The 22,486-nt window shown below is 38.4% G+C and overlaps 1 protein-coding gene across 2 annotated transcripts in view; it reads left to right on the top strand.

The window, feature by feature from the left end:
- SKAP2 (src kinase associated phosphoprotein 2) overlaps nucleotides 1-21,100 on the top strand; it is a 165,974-nt gene extending 144,874 nt beyond the window's left edge. For both annotated transcript variants that reach the window (XM_035020786.1, XM_035020787.1), the window contains exons 11-13: nucleotides 4,714-4,826; nucleotides 18,188-18,289; nucleotides 18,649-21,100. In XM_035020786.1, coding sequence (XP_034876677.1) covers nucleotides 4,714-4,826; nucleotides 18,188-18,280 — 206 coding nt within the window. In that variant the 3' untranslated portion in view covers nucleotides 18,281-18,289; nucleotides 18,649-21,100. The remainder of the gene's footprint in view (nucleotides 1-4,713; nucleotides 4,827-18,187; nucleotides 18,290-18,648) is intronic.
- The last annotated feature ends 1,386 nt before the right edge of the window (nucleotides 21,101-22,486 follow it).

The following is a 22,486-nucleotide window of genomic DNA, read 5'->3' as shown; positions in this document are numbered from 1 at the left end:
GCAGGAGATAAACCATATCTGTAGTGCAAGCATGAGGTTAGCTTTGATAAACCAGCAATTATTTTACACGGAAAGAAGAGAGGGGGAATGCCTTCTTATCGGGCCTTTTACACCTCTTCACAGCCGCATGTCAGCTGGGGCAAGGTCTGCCATATCATCCCATGTCCTGCAAAGAGCTGGCGTTGAGGGTCACCTTCCCTTCTCTGATACGTTCATACATCACTCTTGCTAGCTGTCAGAGGCTGGGCGGACAGGAAGTGTGTGTTCAGGAAGTGGCTTTCCCCAGGCCTTCCTACCGGGACACGTGGAAAGGAAACAGGCCCGATTTCCGGACCTGGACAGGAAAGCAGGGGCAGGTTGCTGCACGAGGTTTTGGTTTGCTTTTTTCAGAAAGGAAGTGAGGACGAAGGCATTCGATGTGAGTGCCGTGGTCCTGTAAGATGCAGCTATAAAACGCGAAGGCTGAACATAACCCTGAGGATGCCACCCAATAGTAATTCAAGTAATTTGCGTGTTTTATTATGTATCGTAAAGCTTCTGCCAAAAGCGTGGAGGTTTTTGTGTTTTTTTTTTAAATTCCAGTGCAGGTGTAGAAGGTACACACATACAGATATTCCTTCCAGAAACAGAAGTATTTTGGCTTAAAGCAATTCTATTTTTCAAAAATCCTTTTAAAGTAACTCTCTCCCCAATTTTTGCCTTTGAGGGAAGGAAGAAAAAAGTCCGTTTTTCTTCAAAGGAATGCAGTAAGTAGATCTAGCTTTCCATGCAATAGCCATAAAGCACTGCAATAATTCTTATCTTCAGTGACATGAAATTCTTTTCAAGCAACAGTTTTAATGCTTTTGCATCGCAGTGACCTTTGCTCTCTCTAGGCTGTCAAAGATGTAACACTAGAAGTTTGTTTGCTGTGCAGGGCAGTGAGTTGACAAGGGTACTACTATCTTGCTGAGCATCACATGATGTGAACTTCTAACCTTACTCAAGAATGTTATATATTTTTCACATTGACTGATTTTACTTAAAAAGAGAGAAAAAAATTCAGATGAATGTAAAATACATAAACAAAAACATAAGCTTGTATTTCTTATAAGTTCTTTCATGTTCAAGCTTACGTATCTTACATGTATTTAGTATATATACACAAAATAAAGATTCCATTTGATTTATTTGTACACTGTAGAATATGCTTACCTTTCTGAAATACTTTTTAAACCTTTAAGACCACTCAGAGATTTTCCATTATCTTATTATTGAATGTTTCAGTCCTTGTCATCATATTTTTAAAATCTTTTGGTTTTTGCAGAAGTATCTCCAGTGTTTAGCTTATATTTTCCTAACAGTTCTGTTACTCCCAATGATCTGTTTTTGTATGTTTTCAAAAGCAGGAGCAAATACATCATTTAAATCCTTCACAGCCTGGCTAATTTAGGATGGCTATTTTTTCTTTCTTTCCCTTCTTTTTTAACCATTCACGCCTCCCAGGACAAGAAATGTAATGAGGTGGGTTTTGTTTTTTGCTTTTTTTTTTTTGTAATTTTGAAACCATAGACCATGATGTGGTAAGATTAGTCCATGCAGTGATGACAGACGTATTTGTATTCAGAATGTATGATTCTCTGTGGTTTATGCATTATGCCCCATACCATTTTTGTGTTGTTTTTTAAAAACATATTTTACACGGATTATTTTTCAATGTATAGGCGAACAGTGCTAACTTTTGTGAGTTCATTCTGCTTCTGAGGCTGTATCCATGGGTAATTTTTTGAGCACGGTTAGCCACATTTAAAATTTTTAAATTTAAAAAATTGTAAAAAGTAAACCAGAGAAGCTTGCTGCTCTCAAAGGAATAAAATAATTCCCAATTTTTGTATCTAGAATTCATACCCAGAATTTTAACATTATTTTCCCGAGGAGAGTAAGGCTAATAAATCTATACTGGCAGGTTTTCTCCCTAGTCGTGGTTCTTCTGCTTTATGTAACTAGTATTGCATTCTGAAATAGACGGGATGGTAAATTGTGTGTACATATAGTCGTGTGACATAAACAACTTATTATTCTTTAACAGAGCTCACATATGGGACACAGAAATGAGGTTGGTCTTTGGGTAACACCATCATCGAGATTATAGAAAGCACAGTAGAAAATGCATCTTTTCCCCAGTATTGCCAAATCGCTAGTGCTGTTGCCTCTTTACAGCAGTGAGATTTAATGAAATGCTCATGATGCACATCTAGGGAGAGATGCATCTTGCACACGGTGGGGGTCTTCCTTCCCCTCATGTGCTCCTGTGACTCCCATTAGTGTTAATGGGAGTTTCACCAAGCGCATCGAGGGGAAGAAAGACCCCAAAGTGATAAGGATTATGTGGTAGAAATCACCATATACTTTTTCTTTCCTTCTTTCTTCCCCCACCTCTTGAAAATCTATTGAATGAAAAACTGTTGCGAGAGAATCTGAAAAAAGAGGAGCAGGCTGGACAGCTGGGGATGCACTGGGAGGCTCTCGCTCAGCCAAAACTTCTCTAGTTTTAGCCCAAGTTTTGTTTCTTTAACCTTTTTGGACCAAGCCTCAGGCTAAGCAGCATGGGGAACACACAGGAGCCTTGACTGGGGAAACCAGCTATTTAGATCCTTTTACCTCCTGGCCAGTGACTGTGGGGGAGGGCCTTGCATGTGAAATGATGTCATCCTCTCTGTGCTCTAATTCCTTGACTTTTAAACTGACACTGACGGACTGCATGGGGCGCAACATTTGACCCATTTAGCAGTTGATTTAATCTGACTAGAATGTCTCAACTTCTAAATCTCTATTTGTCTAAATAAGTGGTTTTTAAAGGAAATCAGTCACTTTATTATTAAGTAATTCTTTCCAAAAGAAAAAATTGACAACGTTTGGCGTGCTCTGTCCAGCCGGAGTGCCCTCTAGTGTCCATTTATAGAATTTACTTAATATGTGCTTTGCGGGGAAAATGTAATGAAGGGCGGCCGCAAGCATTGTTAGTTCTTGGTCGGATTCCTAGGCTCCTAGACATCCCCGCTGGTGGCAGTGATGAGTGCTCAGATGCTGGAGTGGAGAGGTCAGGAAGGTGTCCGTCTCTCTCTCTTCCCCTCCCTCCCCCCTCCTTCCTTTCATTTCTCCATTTTTCTCTCCCTCCCTACCCCCACTTTGAATTTTTAGAAAACAGGAGAGGAAAATTTACTAGGAGGATTTTGCTAGGTTGCGCATTCTAGTTATTGTTTATTTTCTTAAAGTACAATTGAAAAGTGTCATCTTTCTACATTTTCACACTCCACATTATTCAGATTTCCTTTTTGGCTTTAAAAACATGTTTCAGATATTAGAATTTTCAGAACTTGCAATAAACTTTTACCACTTGGTGTAAATCGCAGACTGCGTGGTGTCAGGTGCGTACTCAGATGCCCCGCTAACGTGCCTGCCTGTGTTGGCATTGCCAAGGAGCCTGCTGCTTGAGAGCCATGTAACAAAACTAAGATGACAACCCTGATCCAGCACGCGTCTGCACAGTTATCCCCTCAGAATTCAAAGATGACATTCCAATGATGGAAGTTGTCAGCACGTCTATGTTCTGCCTGATTAGTGAATCCACGGACATCTTATTGATATTACTTGCATTCTTCTTGCGTTAACTCATCAAAACTCAATTATCATGAAATTAAAAACAGGAAACAGTTCTCAGTGTAACAAAAGCATCCAGTGTATTTAACTCTGTGCTGCGTTTCAAGAGAGCCACATTGTATAAGTGACAAAGCATTTATTACCCGGTTTATTGTGGTATCACAGAGCGGAGAGCGCTAAATAATCAATCAGTTAATGGTCTGTATGGCAGTTTGAGCACATCACATCCATTGTGCTTATGCTGTTAGAAGGATGAGCTGATAACTCCAGTGTATGTTGCATGTTTATTCAGAGCGTAATGTCCTAAACTGGGGCTGACAGAAATCTTGAAAAATGCAGCTTCAGCATTGGCAATTGCAAAGTTGCTCAGATATTTTAGAAATAACTTTGAGAGGCTTTCGGTACAAAAGTCCCCAAAGATAAGAGCTGGAATTACCCTTTATGTCATTCCCACTTTATCTTCTTCCTCTAACCAGCTTGAGGTTTTAGAATTAAACAAACAAAAATTGTTGCCTAGTTTGTGTTATATCTGTGCCCTATTGGCTCCTTCATGATTATTTATTATTGTTTATGAAGCATCCCAAATGCTAACTTATTTTCTTCTTCCCTTCATCTGTCTTTTTTGGTAATTTTTAGAAATTCTGTAAGGTGGTTATTTCACAATGCATGTATCACGTGTCACGGATATTGCTCATCGTGCAGTGTGACCAACTCACCTTCAACTCATGTTGCGAGTGGGTTTAGGTCCATTATCAAAAATAAGTGGGAAGGAACTTTTAGGTGCTGGTTTGATGAGAACACATTGCAAGTACAGGTTTTAGATGAAACAAGAGAGGGAGAGAAAGAAAACAAGGGACATTCCAAAAGAGGTCTTTTTGAAAACAGTCCTTCATTAAATTACTGTAAGAAGTAGGATTTGTCTATAAATGTAATCAAATGTTCTTTGAATCAGGACAGAATTTGTTTTGCCTGTTTTGGTGGTTTGAGGCGGCCCTTTAATTTCTGTTGGTTCATCTTAAATAAGGGCCCATTACACGAAAGCTCTAACTCATGTTTTCTCTCTCTTCTTCCTAGGAGATAAAAGCACCGATTATGCGAATTTTTACCAGGGTTTGTGGGACTGCACAGGAGCTCTTTCTGATGAGTTGTCATTTAAACGTGGTGATGTGATTTACATTCTTAGCAAGGTAAGAAGACACCCCAGATGACAACTGTAAAGGGTGAACACAAAGCTAGATATTTATGCATCTGGGTTTACAACACTGGGGAAAAATGCCAATTGGAATTCCTTTAGGTCCTTGTTAACAATTGGGAGTTCACAATAATTAATTATTTTGTCAAGTGAAATATAATCAAATTTTAAACACAATCAGATAACAGGATTCAACTTAACAGTGTGTTTACCTATCACTTCAGCCTTTGGCTCACATCCACACACTGCCTTCTCCAGAAACAATATACTTATGTGAAAGTTAACATTGTAAGGTATTAGGTTATTTATTATGTTTTTCTTTCCTCTTCCTTTTTATTCTTCTGTGTGCTTATTCTGGTTTTGTCTGCCATTCACTACTGGAAACACTGTTTATAGTAGAAGTTTTTCATCTTTATGTAAATACATTGGTGTTCCGACAATTTAAAAGCAATGCTTTTTCTATTCAGACAGTTTTAGGTGATTTTTTTTAAGTTTAACATAGTTGTATTTGTAAACATAATGGCAGAGACTGTTGCTACGAACTCATCCTTATATATATATAAATCAGTGTCTCTGCCTCTTAATATACCGGATGATTGAAAATCTTTCTGTCCTTAGATCTAAAAGTCATGTTTCTTATTGTGATGACATGTGTGAGCTCCCTTAATTTTCATATTTAACTTTCCCTACTATGATATGGGGATTGAAAAAAACTCCCTCAGTCTACATTATGAAGCTATTTTAGAAACAAATGATGTATGAAAACTATTTAAATATAAGTAGGGAGATGTTCTATAAGTCCAGGAGTTTAATGTAGTTTCTTGATTAGAGAAAAATTTGTACTTTTCAGAAAGATAGTATGACTTGCTAGATGCAGAAGAGAATTTGGAAATAAGGTCACTTATTGACTCTTAACACAAGATGGCTGGTGGATAAAATCCTAACGTAGAAGATCATAGAGCACTTGAATGAGGAATCTGAGTGATGATCGTCTACCCATTCTTGGTTTTACAGATAAGGGAACTTGGGTCAAGAAAGGGCCAGAGCCAGTACTTAACCAGGCATCTTGACTCCCAGACCAAGGTTTTCTCCTTTTCTCTTTTGCTTCTCATTTGAAACTGTTATAAAGTACCTACAAGGGGCACAAAGGGCCCATGCCAAGCACCAGGAATCCAAGAGGAATACTGTGGAAGCACTTGTAGATTATTGGGAGGAAATATTTAGTAAGTAAATATTGCCAGCTGTGATGATTGCTAAGTTGGGGTGCCCAGAGCTAAGACTTCCCACTTATTTTTCTCTGTCCTCTGCTCCTTAGTATGTTTGTTTGTTTTTTAAGGAAAGATGCTTTTAGTTCCTGGGAGCCAACTCCTGGAGTCAGCCTATTATGGAGCATTTAATTGTCCTGAGTTAAGGCAACACTTTTTTAACAAAAAGATTTTATTTATTTATTTTTGAGAGAGGGAGAGAGAGCACATGAGTGAGCACAAGCAGTGAGGAGTGGCAGAGGGAGAGGAAGAAGCAGATTCCCCGCTGAGCAGGGAGCCCGATGCAGGGCTCCATCCCAGGACCCCGGGATTATGACCTGAGCCGAAGGCAGACATTTAACTGACTAAGCCACCCAGGCGCCCCCAGGACAACACTTTTTTTTTTGAGTGAATTACTTAATATAGAAACCAAACTGATTTATTTCCATTCAAGATAGTTTCTTGGAATTATTCCTCAAATCTACTCAGCTCACAGTTACTTTCACCAACTTAGCTGCAATTGTGTATAAAATTAAAAGGTTGATTAGCTTCCACTTGGAATCCCAAACTACATGGATAAATGGCTTATAGTCTTAATATTATTATGGTAGAATGTGAAACTTATTTTCAGCGTGGGTCTGTTCTTAAAGCCTTCTTTGTGAATCAAGGTGTCTGTGTTGCTGAAAAGCTCAGAATACCAACCTCTAGGACACGCTGTCAGACAAGTAGAGTTCCCATTGCCTCAGAAAATTGTTTTCTATTATTATAAAGTTAAAAGAACAATCCTAGGTGTATATCACACTTCTAGGATCCCAGTGTAGGTAATTTCTGTTCCCAGATCTGTTTTGTGGAGATTGTAATTTTAGGTGTGAAGCTTTATCATAGAGCTGAGGGTAGTGGTGGTCCAGCTCAAAGGAAGAGTATAGTGCTATCTAAAATGTCTAAATGCTATTATTTGCATACTGCGTACCAAAAATAATTCCTCAATCAGCCCTTCACAAGGCTTGAAGTTCCACAGGTAGCATCATTTCATGAGGGGCCTCCTGGAAATGATGACTGTATCTGGAGCTCATATTGGTTTTTGAAAGAGGAGACAAGACATTGTTAGCCAGGACCTTATCACTGTTGGCTGAGTGATTTAATACCAGTATTCATCCAGCGGTGGGCCTGGTAGAATCAACCAGGTACATCTTGGTGAGGGTAAAAAGAAAGGACACTTAGCTCTCCCTTGATGGGATGTGGACAAATTCTGGGCCATTATTCGATATCTTGGCTATTGGTTTTCAGGTTGATTTGGGAGTCAGTATATGTTTGTGAAGATTCTTGCTTCCGCAATTTTGGGGGGATAGTTTCAGATAAGAATCTCTGGAGACTGTAATAATTTTTTTATAGGCTTAGTCTCCCAGTTTTTATCAAAACTTTGGCCAAAATAGACCATAAATTAATATCATAAATTCATTTAATATGTGAATGACAGCAATTTGAATATTTAATACTACTGTAAATTCAGGACTCAAGGTCCTTAGAAGAGTGAAAAATTGCTCAAAAGGACTTGTTTCTAGATCAAGGGAGAGAGACAGATTTTTTTTTAAAGTACAATTAGTATAGAAACCACTAACATTGTTATAAGTCTAGAAATCTGTTTCATCTTTCTCAGAGTTACATTAGGTTTTATGGTGATAGAATGAAATTTTACCATTTTAATTTATTTTTTACACCATCTAGTGGCTCAGAATGAGTGGTGCAGGTAATTACAGCTAATGTGCACAATCAAAATGATGTCATAAATTCAACTTTAAATCTAGCTATGGATTATTACTTTCCTAGCTCATGTCAATAAAGTATTAGCATTAATCGTAAGTTTTTTCATCATTCTGAATTAAATGTAAACATTGTATACATAAAGAAGAATACATTTTAAAGGAGTCTTAATACAATATTTGTAGAGGCGTAAAAAATGTGTACTTTGTAGAGAAATTAATGTCACAACTTTTCTAATAAATAATGCCATTTAGAAGATTTTAAAGAAATATGACTGGGGCACCTGGGTGGCACAGTCGGTTGAGTGTCTAACTCTTGTTTTTGGCTCAAGTCATGATCTTGGGGTTGTGGGATCAGGCCCGAGACTGGCTCTGCGCTCAGCTCAGAGTCTGCTAAAGTTTCTCTCTCCCTCTCCTTCTGCCCCTCCCCATGTATTCACTCTCTTTCTCAAATAAATAAATCTTAAAAAAAAAAAAAGAAATACAACTTGCTTTTCAAAATTAACTGCGCTATATTTTGCAATATTTAATTACCACTGATCTAACTTACCTTCTAGAAGGTTGTCATTGCTGAAGATACTCTTAAAAAAGGCAACAGAAGATAGTTTAAGAAAAATGCACTTAAATATAAACAAAATTTAGATAAATCAAGGACTAAAAATGGTGTGCATTATAATAAAGAGGGTCTTAATTTTGTAAGTGAAATGACAGAAAAAGATTGAACTAGTTTGACGATTGGGCTGTCTTCATTAAAATTCACTATAGAAATATAGTTTGGTTTGTTTTTTTTTTTAAAGATTGTATTTATTTATTTGACAGATAGAGAGAGAGCACAAGTAGGCAGAGAGGCAGGCAGAGGGAGAGGGAGAAGCAGGCTCTCCACGGAGCAGGAAGCCCAACGCGGGGCTCTATCCCAGGACCCCGGGATCATGACCTGAGCTGAAGGCAGACACTTAACCAACTGAGCCACCCAGGTGCCCCGAAATAGTTTGGTTTTAAAATTCAGTCCTCTTTCTCTGTTTTTGCAAGGAAGTCCTGATGGGGTGTCAGCTGTACTCAGTCAGCCTGGGGATGACTTATTTATTTCCCGCCTCTTTTGAGAGTTATACAAATCTTAGCCTTTAAAAAAAATTTTTTTAGTGAAAATCCAATGTTGCAATAAAGAAGAGTAAGCAGATAACCTGCCCTGCCTCCTTCCCTTTGTAACATTTTGCAATTAGCAGCTGTCATGTGACCCCTGGCTGAGCTAGCCTCTCTTTCAAAGTGTCTGGCATTTTCTAAGTTTTAACCTTCGAAGCTCACTAATAATAAATTTAAGTACTGCTTACCTAAAAAGGAGAGCCAGTAACTTTTTGCATATAGTTCCTTTCACATAGGCTCACTGCTGTTTTTTATGTATTAAAACGCGTTATGTACTTGGGTAGTTTAGCGGAGATTTAGGAAATTTTTTTTCTCCCCTAGAACAATGGGGCACATTTACAGGAACGGATGAAAGTGGAATTTGTAATTTTAATGAGAGCTGTGTTGTTAGTGAATTAATTCTAAAACACACGGCCTGATTTCTGATTCATCTGATGGGGGAAAATCATATTTGAAGTAAAAATGTCTTTTCTTTTTTTTTTTTTTTAAAGGAATCAGGTTGTTTAAAATTGTGTCAAATTCCATTACTAGGTTACATTTCACTTTTATTACCACCTTAAACATGGACATAATATCCTAGTTAATAGTATTTTCATAGAAGCATGTTTATGAAACTTTAGAATTTTAATAGCAGGATCCAGGTTAAATAGCTATAGGCATATTCCATCGCCCTGCATACCTCTTTGGTTATGTCATTTTACTTGCTGTTCTGGATTTACATCCTTTATTAGTTTATCTTTCAACCTGTACTCGTCGGTAAATTGCGAACCGCATTCCTATTCTTACTTTTAAAGCAGTGAATTATTTTTAGAGACTTAATGACAGGGGAGCTGTGCTTCAGCAAGAAAGAAGCACGCTACTTTGTCTGGTAGTAGCAGCAAAACAAGAGAGTTAAGAATCCTGGAGTATTTTATCTAGTCTAGGACACGTGTGAATCAAGCACTGCAGCTTTTTGAGAGATTTCTTATTAAGTAAAAAACAGGAAATGTAGGTTGACGGTATTCACTAATGTGCAGTAAAGGGGCATTTTTTTTTTTTTTTTAGTGTGTGTTGGCTGGAGGTTCAAGCATCACCTCTCTTTATATCTGTTTGTGACTTTTTTCAGCGACTGGTGAATTGTGACTGCCACTGACCATTTGTTTCTCATTGTGAAAAGGACAGATTCCGTTCCTCGGGCTTTTCTGGCTTCACACCTACCAGAGAAGGAAAGTAAAATGAAAATCCTGCCGAGCTCTGCTGGCCGAGTGACTGTTCAGGTCTCCTGGGTTTTCCTTTGCGACCATCTGACCCAGCGTGTCACAAATAGCATGACCAACTGCTGAGTAGCAACTAGGACATCTCAGTATAGGACGTACGTGGATGCTAAGCTAGGGCCCGCAACGTTACTCTATCTTCCAGCCTTCGGGGAAGGCGGAAGGAGTTTTCCGTGCTTGTGACTGCATTTGTGTGGCTCTGACGGCATTTCGTTTCCATGCTGTCAGTGTGGGAATGTCGTGGGTACAGGGAGGCATGAGCCAGGCAGACCTACTGCTCGGCACCCCCCCCCTCCCAAGAAGATGTTCTGGTCCAGCCATGGGGCTCCTCCTGTTATCTATGCACGAACGCATCCCAGTACTTCCCTCTTTTCTCTTACATGAAATGGAACGAGCATTTCAGGAAAATGTTGACAGCTGAAAGGGGAAGGTGATTCTGGGAAGCAGGCTGGAAGGCTCAGCCCCTGCAGTGGCTCGAGAGGTCAAGGATAAGCCAGAAGGTGGTGTCAGAGATGCAGGCGGAATGGAAGTGGCAGTGAGGGGCGGCTACAGGCTGCAAGCCTGTGTGGTTTCATTCTGCATGGAATAAGCCAGAAGCAGAACAAAACAACTCAAAAGACAGCACGATGTTCATAATTTTTTTTTTTAATCTGAAATTGAAAAGTCCATGATCTCTTATGCCCTTCTGTCCCCCACCCCAAAAACTCAGGAACCCCCTTAATGTATGTATAGCAGCATTTACTCCTTTGAGATGTCTCCCTCCTCGTCCCTTTAAAGGCCAGATTCCCTTTGGAAGAGCAGGGTGGAGAACTGCTCGTAATAATACGATTGCCTTACAGTGCAGACCAACATACACTTTTTGTTGCCCTGGTATTTTGCTATACAATTAGTGGGAAGAGAGAGGGAGGAAATGAAAAAGGGTTTGTTGCATACCTGCAGTGTCCTTTTCTAGGCACTTGATATGCTTTCACTCATCTGATCGTAAGATAACCCTATGAACTCTCTGGTGTGATAATTTTCCAGATGAGAAAACTGATGCTCAGCAAGGTTATTATGTAAATCACCTGAGGATACCAACTAGAAAGAACCTTCTTCTGGAATCAGAGCAGATCTGACCCTAGAGCTTTCACTCTTTCTGCTTTGCTATGCCTACATGGGGACTAGGAATATCGATTTCTCTCTCTTGACCCTGAACTCTTTGAGGTAGACCCTGTGTCTTTAGTATTGTTGGATCCCCAATACCTAATATCATAGCAGATATATGTTAATATGTGTTTGTGAAAATACAGGTAAAAATGGGAAATAATCCTTAACGCTTAAAAGAACTTAGAATGATGGAGTCATAGAGTTAGGGGAACCTTAGTGCTCACCCTTTGCTTTATAGGTGAGGAAATCTCAAGGCTCAATGTAATTGGGGAAAATAAATAAAAAATGCAAGGAGAAAAAGACTATCCCTGTGGAGACCTTAAAAGACTAGAGTTTGGGCACTTGAACTTCCAGCTCAGCCCTGAGCTTCTCAGCAGCCAACTACAAAAAGGGTAAGAGTCCAAATGCATAATAATGAGACTTACTGATTTATGTTAAATATGTAAGTGGATTATTGTGGAGTCTCAAAGAGTGCTGAAAGTATAAACCCCAAAAAATCATCCCTAAAGAACTTGGAATTGCCCAAGGTTGCATATCTAGTTAGTGACAGATCTGATATAAGACTCTCGAACTTCCAGGGGCGCTTGGGTGGCTCGGTCCATTAAGCGTCTGCCTTCGGCTCAGGTCATGATCCCAGGGTCCTGGGATCGAGCCCCGCATCAGGCTCCCTGCTCAGCGGGAAGCCTGTTTCTCCCTCTCCCTCTCTCTCTCCCCCTGCTTGTGTTCCCACTCTCGCCATCTCTCTTCCTGTCAAATAAATAAATAAAATCTTAAAAAAAAAAAAAAGACTCTGGAACTTCTGGGAAAATAATCACAAGAACAATGAGGAGCTGAAAACCCAGTAGATATTCCTTTACACCTGCCACCGTTTCCACGTTTACAAGGTTCGGTCTTCACCTCTTCGGTACATACAGTAAATTCACCTGAATTCAGTTCTTCAAAGAACTGGAATTATCTGGTCCCAGTTGTGCCGGGGACTGATACCTTTCTTTCTGCAGGTGGGGATTTGAACTCTTCAGACAAGGTGTCCTATGTAGTGCATTAGGAGACATGGTGGGCAGCAGCCTGCCCCCAGTAGGAGCAACATACTTCAGACTGTGAAGCTAAACACACTTCAGAACAAACTTTGTTTGGTCATTGCTAAAATTCTTCACATATGTCTAATAGACACAAAAGAAAAGATACACCTTTTGGAAATTACACTTCTTAAGAAAATATTTAGGATTGTCAACTGGTGCATCATCCAAAATAAAGACAGAGTATGCTTCCTCACCCAGTCCATTTACTGAACACCTTTTACCCATCTGCTGTGTGGGGCATACAGATCAAGTGTAATCTCAGTGCGTTTGTACTGTATTTTCATTGAAGGGACAAAACTAACGTACGTAAAATCCACTGAGGAATAAATGCTCAGCTTGAAATGAGAGATGTAAGTGCAGATTAAATAATTTGGAGGCCAATGCGTGACAGCTGGGAAACTTGAGTCAGGTCATAGTTGCTGGTTAGGATTTGGGTGAGGGAGGGGAGCCATTCCCTGGGGAGGAAGGCACCATGTGCAGAGGTGGGAACGAGTGTAGCTTGGAAGATTGGACCGTGTGGACCAGAGGAGTGAGAGAACGTTGCTAGCAAGCGGGGGAGAGATCCGAGCAGAGGAGTTTGCAGTTACTGTACTGGGGAGCTGGGGTAAGTGCCTGAGTCATGCTTGCGATGGACACGGTTTGTTTCTGGGAAGAACAGTGAGGCCAAGTTGATGATGCAGTAACCCGGGGTGAGGCGATGAAGGGCTGGAGCAGAGTGGCGACAGTTGGAATAGACAGGTGGGTGAGCCTGAGAACAGTTAACGGAGTCTCCTACTGGTCAGTGAAATACAACAAGTACCAAGGCCACTTTCTACTGAATATGATTCGATCTTTTCTTTGCCTACCATCAGTCTGAATAGCAGTCTGAATCATCAGACCGAATAGCAGTTTTTGCTGTGCGGTATTGTAAATGTGGACTGTGTAGAAACTTGAGTTAAATGTGTCTTGACTCTGGAATATAAACTGAAATTTGTTATAATAACTGAATTCTTACTATCAGCTTCCTTGCTTGTCCTTTGTCTCTCTTGCTTGCAAAATGGAGCGCACAGTACAGAGAGGAAAAAAATAGTAATTCTTCGAATTAGCGTAACTCAAAGTCACACCTGCACAGTGAATTATAAAGTAATGAGGTTGATTTCCATAAGCCGCTAAGAGACTCAGTGTCTTAAAGCAGGTTCATGGAGGGTGTGTTCAGACATCATGGAGGACCTTAGAGAGGGTTAGTGTCGATTTTCTCATTTATCAGCTCAGGAGATGAAGATTCAAGGAGTTAATATGTAGATAATAATAGTAAAACACTGGGGTTGTCAGGTTGCTGTTATGCATTTTCAGGGATGAAATGACAGTATGAGAAATGAAAGGAATCTTAGAAAGTTTCTAGTTGGAGATAGTAAAAAGGAAGAGATTGCAGAGGCAGGCTTGAAGAAAGGATTTCTGTGTTTTAAATAGGTATCTAGTTTTCATACTACCACAATGTTTATGAAAAATTGAGACTATCACAGTGAATACTTGGAAAACAATGGTAAAGTCCACTGGTTATGAAACTCAGTGCATTTTATATTTTGTGAATAAAATTAACTTCATTTCTGCAGAAGGGTAGTATGTTTCAAAGCACGGATACATGTTTGGAGAAAGGACAGGTAGTCTTTCCACCTTTCTAACACCTGTTGCATTCAGACAGGTTGGTAACTAGTTTCTGGAAGGGGTAGTACGTATCAGGAAATCTTTTAAAGTGTTTCAAGTTTCTCTTAAGGTAACATTCTTTTACCCACAGTTTGCGGAAAGTGGAGTAACACACTTGAGAAACGAGAATCATAGTGCTGAGGAAGGATTCCTGTGAATGTCGGGGCCTTAGACTGGCAGAGAGCAAAGATTTAGTGAATGAGGAAACATGGACATATGTTTACTGTCATGCTGGTTTCACATGATCAGGACTAATCCTTTCTCCCTGCCCCGATTACATAATCGCTTGCATTTATTGCCTAGTAACTATTAGCTGAGGCCGAAAATTTTACTACAAAATAAAACAAATAAAAACTATTTTAATGGCAGGAAAATTGAAAACAGAGGAGTTAGAGCACAACGGTGCCGCACCACTTTACGATTATTTTCTTGGATTATTGGGCAAGTTTGGCTTTTTTTTTTTTTTTTGGCTTCTTTGACTGCCACATTACATTTGCCTGGAAGCCATCCATTTTGCAGATATTGAATTTCTTTTGAGTACTATTTTTATACAGTAAGCATCACTATACCTCTGGATCTTGATAGCATTACTACGGGAGGAGAAAGAAGCTTTGTGTTAGTAATTACCTAACATTGTCAGAAGCTGACTGCAGGCCTCTTTCTAGTGATAACAGAATAACCGCATAATGTAGCTTTATAGCACATGATTAATAGAAAATAATTACACGTCCTACAAAGGGATGCAATATTTCTTATAAATTGACTGGAATGGTTTCCTGTAGATTAAAGGACTCTTCATTATTTTATCAGTCCTCCCGAAGCACAGTCACTTGCCTGTGTTAGCGTTTTAGTTGATGTTAAGAGCCGAGTAGGGTGAAGGATACCAGATGGCAGACCTTCTTGTACCTGAGATCTCGTGTGCCATAAAGATGACATGATGCTTCCTAACCTTTCAGAGATTTAGATGGCAGCCCGGTATGGTTTTGTCTCTTTGTTTTTTTGTTTAATAACAAGATAAGGCTTGAGGACTGTTTATCTTTTTTTTTTTTTTTAATGACCCACCTGTGACTTTTAGAACAATACTATAATTAGTATGTGGACGGTAAGGTAACACTGTATGGATTGCATTATTTCCCACCGTAAGTACTGTGTCATTTGCAGTCACATTTATTTGGGCACGGCAAACAGGGAAGGCAAAGAGGCCGATTCTCGTCTTCAAAGGGAAAGCTTTTATGGTATTGAATCTTGAGGCTCAAGTTTAGAATACCGTACTCCAAGAAGCATCCTCATTCCAATTTATAGGCTGCAAATGGTTTAATTGGGATTCATGTTGCTCAGGAGGCTCATACAGAGGATGGTAATGATAAAAGTAAAAGCTTCTGTGTTTGCAATCTTGTCGACATACCCTAATGGCCACAGTGTAAATCCATAAATTTGCCTCCTAGATTTTTACCTCACTGTATTTTATCTTACCTCTTAATTCCACACAGGAGGATTCGATGGAATTCTTTACAAATGTAAAGTATTAAACATTCTGATTTTTTACCCTTTTCTGATTTAAACTTGTGATATTTTAGAGTATTTTTATGAGCAAATTTCCTGTGCTCTTGAGTTATTTTAAATTAAGTGAAGCATTTAAGATTATTTTAGTCTGAAACTTTTATGTTTTCCTAGAATGTTACTTTTAAGGGATGTGTTTGCAGCTGAATAAGCTCCTCCCTCCTGTTTCCAACTGTCCTTTCTGTTTAATAAGTCTTACCAGTGACCGTCAGGCAGAATTATCTCAAGTGTGAAGTATGTCATTGGTCCTTTGGTGAAATGATTCTTTGGAAATCAGTTTCTTAAATTTGGATGTCAGTGAGCTTTTTGAGAACAATAATATGCCCTTCCTTGAGAGTACAGATTATAACCAAAGTGGAATATTATAAAGTGATGTGAGCATTCTTGTTTGTCACTTGCATTTAACCTTGAGCCCCAGATTGAGGGCTGTTCTTGGAAAGCAGATTTGGGTCTTCATATGCCCTCACACTGAGTATGTTCTGTCTGCCTGTTGGGAGTGGGGGCAGCTCCTTTACTCTTTACAAATAATCACTTTTTAAAAAAATGTTAGATTGGCATTGGCTAAGAGCTTTCATATTCAGACTTACCCTGGTAACCATCCATTTTGAAATCTTACAATGTAGGCCTTTTGCCTCCGGAAGGTTAAATACATTTGTTTTGTGAAGCATTAGGCCCTAATTGTATTCATTGCCTTAAAAATTGAAAAGGGCAGTTTTATTAAGTACCTATTAAGATATAATGGTTGCTAATCATAGCTTTCAGTAAGTTGGTGTTTTCTTCTGATAAATAGATCCTACATAGATTATAGTCACCATCACTGAGTTCAGACATCAGACTATTTTCATCACGTAGATAGTTTTATCCACAAAAAAATTCACTCTAACATTGAACGTTTAAACTTAAAACCTTGAGTCCTGTGCCTCATGAGCCAGAACTGTGCCCTCATTAGAATAGGAAGTGTAGGGTTAGCCTGACCACCCCCGCCCCCTTTCCTTCCACCTTATTCTTCCAATAAACCTGATTCTGGTACAACCCACTGTTTAAAAAGCACATATAGATTTTTAACCTGGTATTCTCTCTATTGATAGGCTACATATCAATACACACGTGCTAACATTGCTACATTTGTACTGAGGAATTGTATGATTTTCCTTTCTGATGGTCAATAGCATATACTAATCAATACAGATGTTAAGTCCATGCCAGTGTGGACATTCCCTCCCCACATGTAACTCAATATGCATATGCACATTTATCTATGACTCAGATGTTGGAAAATCATAACCTATTGAATTACTTTGGGGATTGATTTTAAAAATTTATCTTATATGAAAAATTAAATTTGGGTCCTACAGTGCTTTTGCAGAGTATTGCTTTTGGAAGATATTATTCTTGAAACTTGTAATTCATTTTACTTTGTTTGTATCTCACTAAACATAAATAAATTTGAGATAAAAATACATTAGTCAATCTGGCAGACATATGAGACCCGTTGCAGTGTGTTCATGATGCCCAAAGCAGTGGTGCATCTGTCAGTGGAGGCAAAGGGGAGAAGGGCAGGTATAGGTTTATCTCACATTGCAAAGTAAATGCAAAAGGGACTCATCCATCACTCTTTTTTACAGCTAGATTAATATTTCGCCTTTATAACTTGACATACTTTATTTCTTATTGATCTTCCACTGTAAGGCTGAAACTAACACCACCTTCAACTTCCTACCACCCATCCTTTATCTAATGCAGTTTTTGATTAGTGCAAGCTTAACAATAAGTGCCTTTGGAAGCTTTTTAAAAGGAGCCTTTAAAAATTATTTTGTAAAGCAAATATTTTTGGATATTATTAGTGTTTTCTTAGTCCCTCATTTATCTGTTTAAAATACCTATACTCACATATTAGATTTTTCTTAAGGGGCATAGCTCTGCGTTCTAAATAATTTTCAGTCATATCAGTTTAACTAGGAGTCAGTTTATTGTGAAAAAATAATTCTTTCCTTGCTAGATGATAAGTTTCTTGAAGGCCAAGATCATATCCTAAGTATCTTGGCTGTAACCTTGTAGCTTCTGGCACTGGTTTTTGCACAGAAAAGATGTCTCCCCAGGTTGTGTGTGTGTGTGTGTGAGAGAGAGAGAGAGAGAGAGGTGGGGGGGGAGAGAGAGAGAGAGAGAGAGAAGGGAGGGAGGGAGAAGGGAAATGGGCCTAGGGAGCTGACTTCCTCATGTAGTTCCATTTGCTAGGTTCTTATCCCAAGTGACTGTTTCTGTGTTCTGTACAGAGTAATAAACAGGCTTTGTCTTATATGTTAATTTAAATCTTTGCCTAACAGCATTTTTAAGTGTCCAGAAACAAACAAAAAAAGATTAAAATGTTTCAATTTGCAGCTCAAGCTCTTGTAACTTTATAAAAAGAAATACCATTTCTAAGAAGTTGCATATGAACGACATTGTACTTCTACCAGTCTAAAGGTTAATATTGCATATTGTTTTCAATTAGGAATACAATAGATATGGCTGGTGGGTAGGAGAAATGAAGGGAGCCATTGGCTTGGTGCCGAAAGCCTACATAATGGAGATGTATGATATTTGAGAGTCCTGGGTAAGTACATTTTAATCCAATATTCTGTAATAGCTCATATGTTCTCTTGGTCTCTGCGTTATGAGTCTTTGCCTTTTAAAAAGTCTTTGTAGTTTTCTGATAGCACAAAGATCATGCTCCCACATCATCTTCTTCTTTTTTAAAAAATCTAGTTCAAATTTTAAAATAACTCATAGAATTTACTTTGGAAATAGATTATTTAAAGGAAGTCCCTTTGCTAATAACTGGATGTTTTCCCAAACCTTCTCCTCTTGAGTAAAATACCACTCTTTCTGGCCTTTCTGAGGAGCTGAATTGACCAAATATTGAGTAAATATTCATTTTTCCTTGCCTACAAGTGTATTTTTTTTTCTACGCAGGAAAAATCAACATTTCACCTGAAGAAAAAAAATTCAGATGCAGCTTTCCCTTTCTGCCTACAGAAAAAGAAGATTCTCCTGCTGGTCTGTAAATGCTTTGGATTTAGAATCATCTTGAGAGCATGAGTGGCAGCTCATAACCTTTTTGTGTTTTGTTGAACATTTGTCTTTGTTATTTTATGCATTCATTATAATACTCCTCTGATATAAAATTAAAGAATATTAATGTAAATTAGAGGCAAGCAGTAAAGTTGTACCTGTTGCTGTTTTGCAGAGAAGTAAATATAGTTTTTATTTACTCATTTGATTTGTGTGAAGAATTCAGCCCGATTTTATATGTACCTCACAGTCACTGCTCCTTTCGGTAGGAGTTGTAATTTCTCTTCATAGTGCATGTCAATTACATTTTAGAATGTAATATATAATTTCATGGAAATTTTAATTGAATATATCATGCAAGCTTTCGGTAGATGCTATCTAAAGAATGTGGCTTTGTTAAAACTTTGTAGACGATCGATCGTAGTACTGATTTTTCACACAACAGTGACATGTTTTCATGAAAGAATTTTTACTGATTTTTACTTCATGTTAAAGAAAGCCACAGGAAAGAAAGAATGACAGAATCGCAGATGGTAGCATGCTGGCCCCCGGGACACACGTGCAGCCCAGAACCATGGTGTGTGCGAAACCCTTTATCAGTAACAAACAGCCCGGTTCGGTGATGGGCTGGCCAACATTTTCCACCACAGTTTTGTTTAAATTTAATAAAATAAAAAATTCATAAAAAAGCCCCTTCTGCATCATACAGCAGCATAAAGAATCTCAGTGTATTCTCAAAGTAAGAAGATCTAATGGAGTGCTGTCTTATCCTGCCTGATCATTGCTGGCTATTAAAGTCCCACCACAAAATACAATACAATAAAATAAAATAAAGTCCCACCACAAAACAGTAGCACTCCAGAGGTGAGTTTCCTCTGTGCTTCTCAGAGCAATGAAAAGAAAAGGAAGGGCTCAGAGAGGAGAGCCTAGAAATCATGGTGGGACCATACACCCAGAGGTGAGTGGAAAGGTAGTATGAGTCTGACTTTGGAGGAATATGCTGTGCTGCCTGAGTGAACTTTGTGCAATTATGACATTACCTTTTCATGTATATTTGAAATCAAAGGGACTGTAAATGCTGACAGGGTATCAGTGTGGCCTTGATATATATATATAAATGTACTGCTGATTGGATCATTATAGATTCACCTAATATTGAATTAGTGGGTACTACCTTTGTTGAACTTTCCAGATCTTTGCTTTATAAAGATTCTAGCTGTGAACATACTGATAATATTTAACCCCCCCTTATTTATAGAAAACTATAAGCAATATTTCAGAACTTATATTTTACCATTGTCTTCTTAATACTGTGATCATCAGAGTTCAAACGTAATGAAATAGATTTTTTTAGTTTTCGGGATTGTGGGTAAACTCTAGTTTACGTAAATTAGACATTGTCAAGTTAAAGCTTTCAGAAATTAATTTATATACTCGTTAATCTTTTCCTAATGGAGAGCCATTGGGGTCGATTGAAATCATCTTGGCAAAAGTGAGACAACTGGAGATAAATTTAGTGGTCTTTTTTTTCAAAGCCTGAGAGATTGAAAAGCAAAAAGCAGTTGTGGGTTTCCCCTGAACGTATAGTCTTCGGTTATGGATACAGGTTTCAGGCTTCTGCTTTAAGTGAAGATTTCAGTGCTGGGCCAGTAGGTGGCAGCAACTTTTCATTGCATACCCAACCGCTGGGCGACCCCTCCCCCACTCAGGCCCAAACTTGAGCAGAATGTAAAGCATGTAAAAGATTTTTGCCTCCTTTTACAGTTAAGCCAGGAGAGGGAGTCCTTTGCCAACTGATGACCAACAGTTCCAAGCCGGATAGTCTCTGTGAATGGTGACAATACAGATATAAAGTGTTACTTCTGTCCAGAGCTCCTCCGGCCTTTGTTCTTGTTTAACTTGAATATAGGTGGGAGATAGGAAAGGAAACAAAAGATTTAAAATGAAAGTGACAGGAAAAATAATCATTACTTTCAACTCCTGACTACTTTATATTCATTTGGCGAAATCATTTGTATGCTACCAGGGAGAAAGTTTTCTTTATACCCTTGACAATATATCATACTCCCTTCAAGATCGTAATAATATCATTAATGTGCATTTAAACAACATGGCTTGTTAGAAAATATGCTAATTGCTATGTTCTCATTATGTTTGCTTAGCTTTTATTTGTTTTTCTATGAACAGTTAGCTAATTTTTTTCAAAGGTGATTGTGAGTCATATTTTATATAGCATTTTGCTTGATTATTTGCTCTGTACTGATTTTGTACTCTATTGCCATTAGATCTTACAATAATGTTCCACTCTGCAAATTTTTAAGGTTCAAATAAAGTTTAATTGTTTGCAAACTGTTATGATGCTAATAATTCAACAGCCTGCTGTGTTACTAATGAAATTACTTTGTTATGATTAATTTGGAAAATAGTGTGTTGATTGTAGTAATTAAGCACAACAAGGTGAAGTAAATGATTCTAATGCCATCTGGCCTCCAAACTGAATGAAGAAATGAAATAGAGCTGTCATCTGAATTTATTCAAAGAAGTAAGGATAATACAAACGACTTTCATTGCTATAGGATTTACACTTAACCACAGCTCACTCCTTTCTGTTTTTGCCACTTTGTTGCATGTGACACTTTCTCTTACAAAAAACAATGTTGCTTAGCCTAGTAATTGTCTTGAATACTTTATATTATTTTAAATTGACTGTTTTTACCTTGTGTCAATGTAATTACAGATAATTACATAAAGTATCATAGGATCATAGAAAATTACTTTTCAACCATCTGTAAGTGAAATCTATATACGTGGGGGGTGGGTTGCTATTAGTGTACAAACAGGTCGAATATAGCCTTTCATAAACAGTAGAGATTTCATTCAGTTGTTTCTAAAGTGTTTCCAGTCAAGATTCCCTCATAGTTCCTCTGATTTCTACCGTTCCTGTAATTTCTCCAGTCTAAACTATTGCTATTCACTTCATAGAGGCTAGTATCTTTCAGGGCCATGATCAAATGCAGAACCCAGAACTGAGTTCTATAGTAGAGATCCAGATTTGCAGTTGAGCCACTATAAGAAAACTGACCTTAGCATACGCATGGTTTAAAAGTTTGAACTTCAGGGGTGCCTGGGTGGCTCAGTCGTTAAGCGTCTGCCTTCAGCTCAGGTCATGATCCCAGGGTCCTGGGATCGAGCCCCACATCGGGCTCCCTGCTTGGCGGGAAGCCTGCTTCTCCCTCCCCTCCTCCTCCTGCTTGTGTTCCTGCTCTCGCTGTGTCTCTCTCTGTCAAATAAATAAATAAAATCTTAAAAAAAAAAAAAGTTTGAACTTCATCAGTGAGACTGAGTGAACTTCATCAGTGAGACTGAGTGAAGCATTTTTAAATCAAGAAAAGTACTTCTAAATTTCTATAAATCAGTCGTTTGTATTTCAATTGAATAGAATTTGAGAGACACAAACTGTATAGAAGGGACTCTTCTCTTGAGTTCAAGAGATTGAAGAGTATTGAAAAACAGTCTATGTGATAAAGAAGGAGGTGGTGGAGATGAAAACATGACCAAGCCATAGAAAACACAACTTGACGCAGAGGTTGAAGGAATATAATGAATATACAGAACATAAAAACATCTGTTAAAATGGCTTAGTTTGTGAGTAAAATCCCAAGTATTCCAAAATACAGAGAAACAAATCAGGAGTATATTATTATTTTTCTACAAACTTAACCTACCCTCAGATGCATAA

This window comes from Mirounga leonina, unplaced genomic scaffold (assembly GCF_011800145.1).
Source record: "Mirounga leonina isolate KUSES-001 unplaced genomic scaffold, KU_Mleo_1.0 Mir_174, whole genome shotgun sequence".
In the NCBI taxonomy this organism is placed as follows: domain Eukaryota; kingdom Metazoa; phylum Chordata; class Mammalia; order Carnivora; family Phocidae; genus Mirounga; species Mirounga leonina.
The sequence above is the reverse complement of the archived record's forward strand: the minus strand, read 5'-3'. Positions and strand labels throughout refer to the sequence as shown.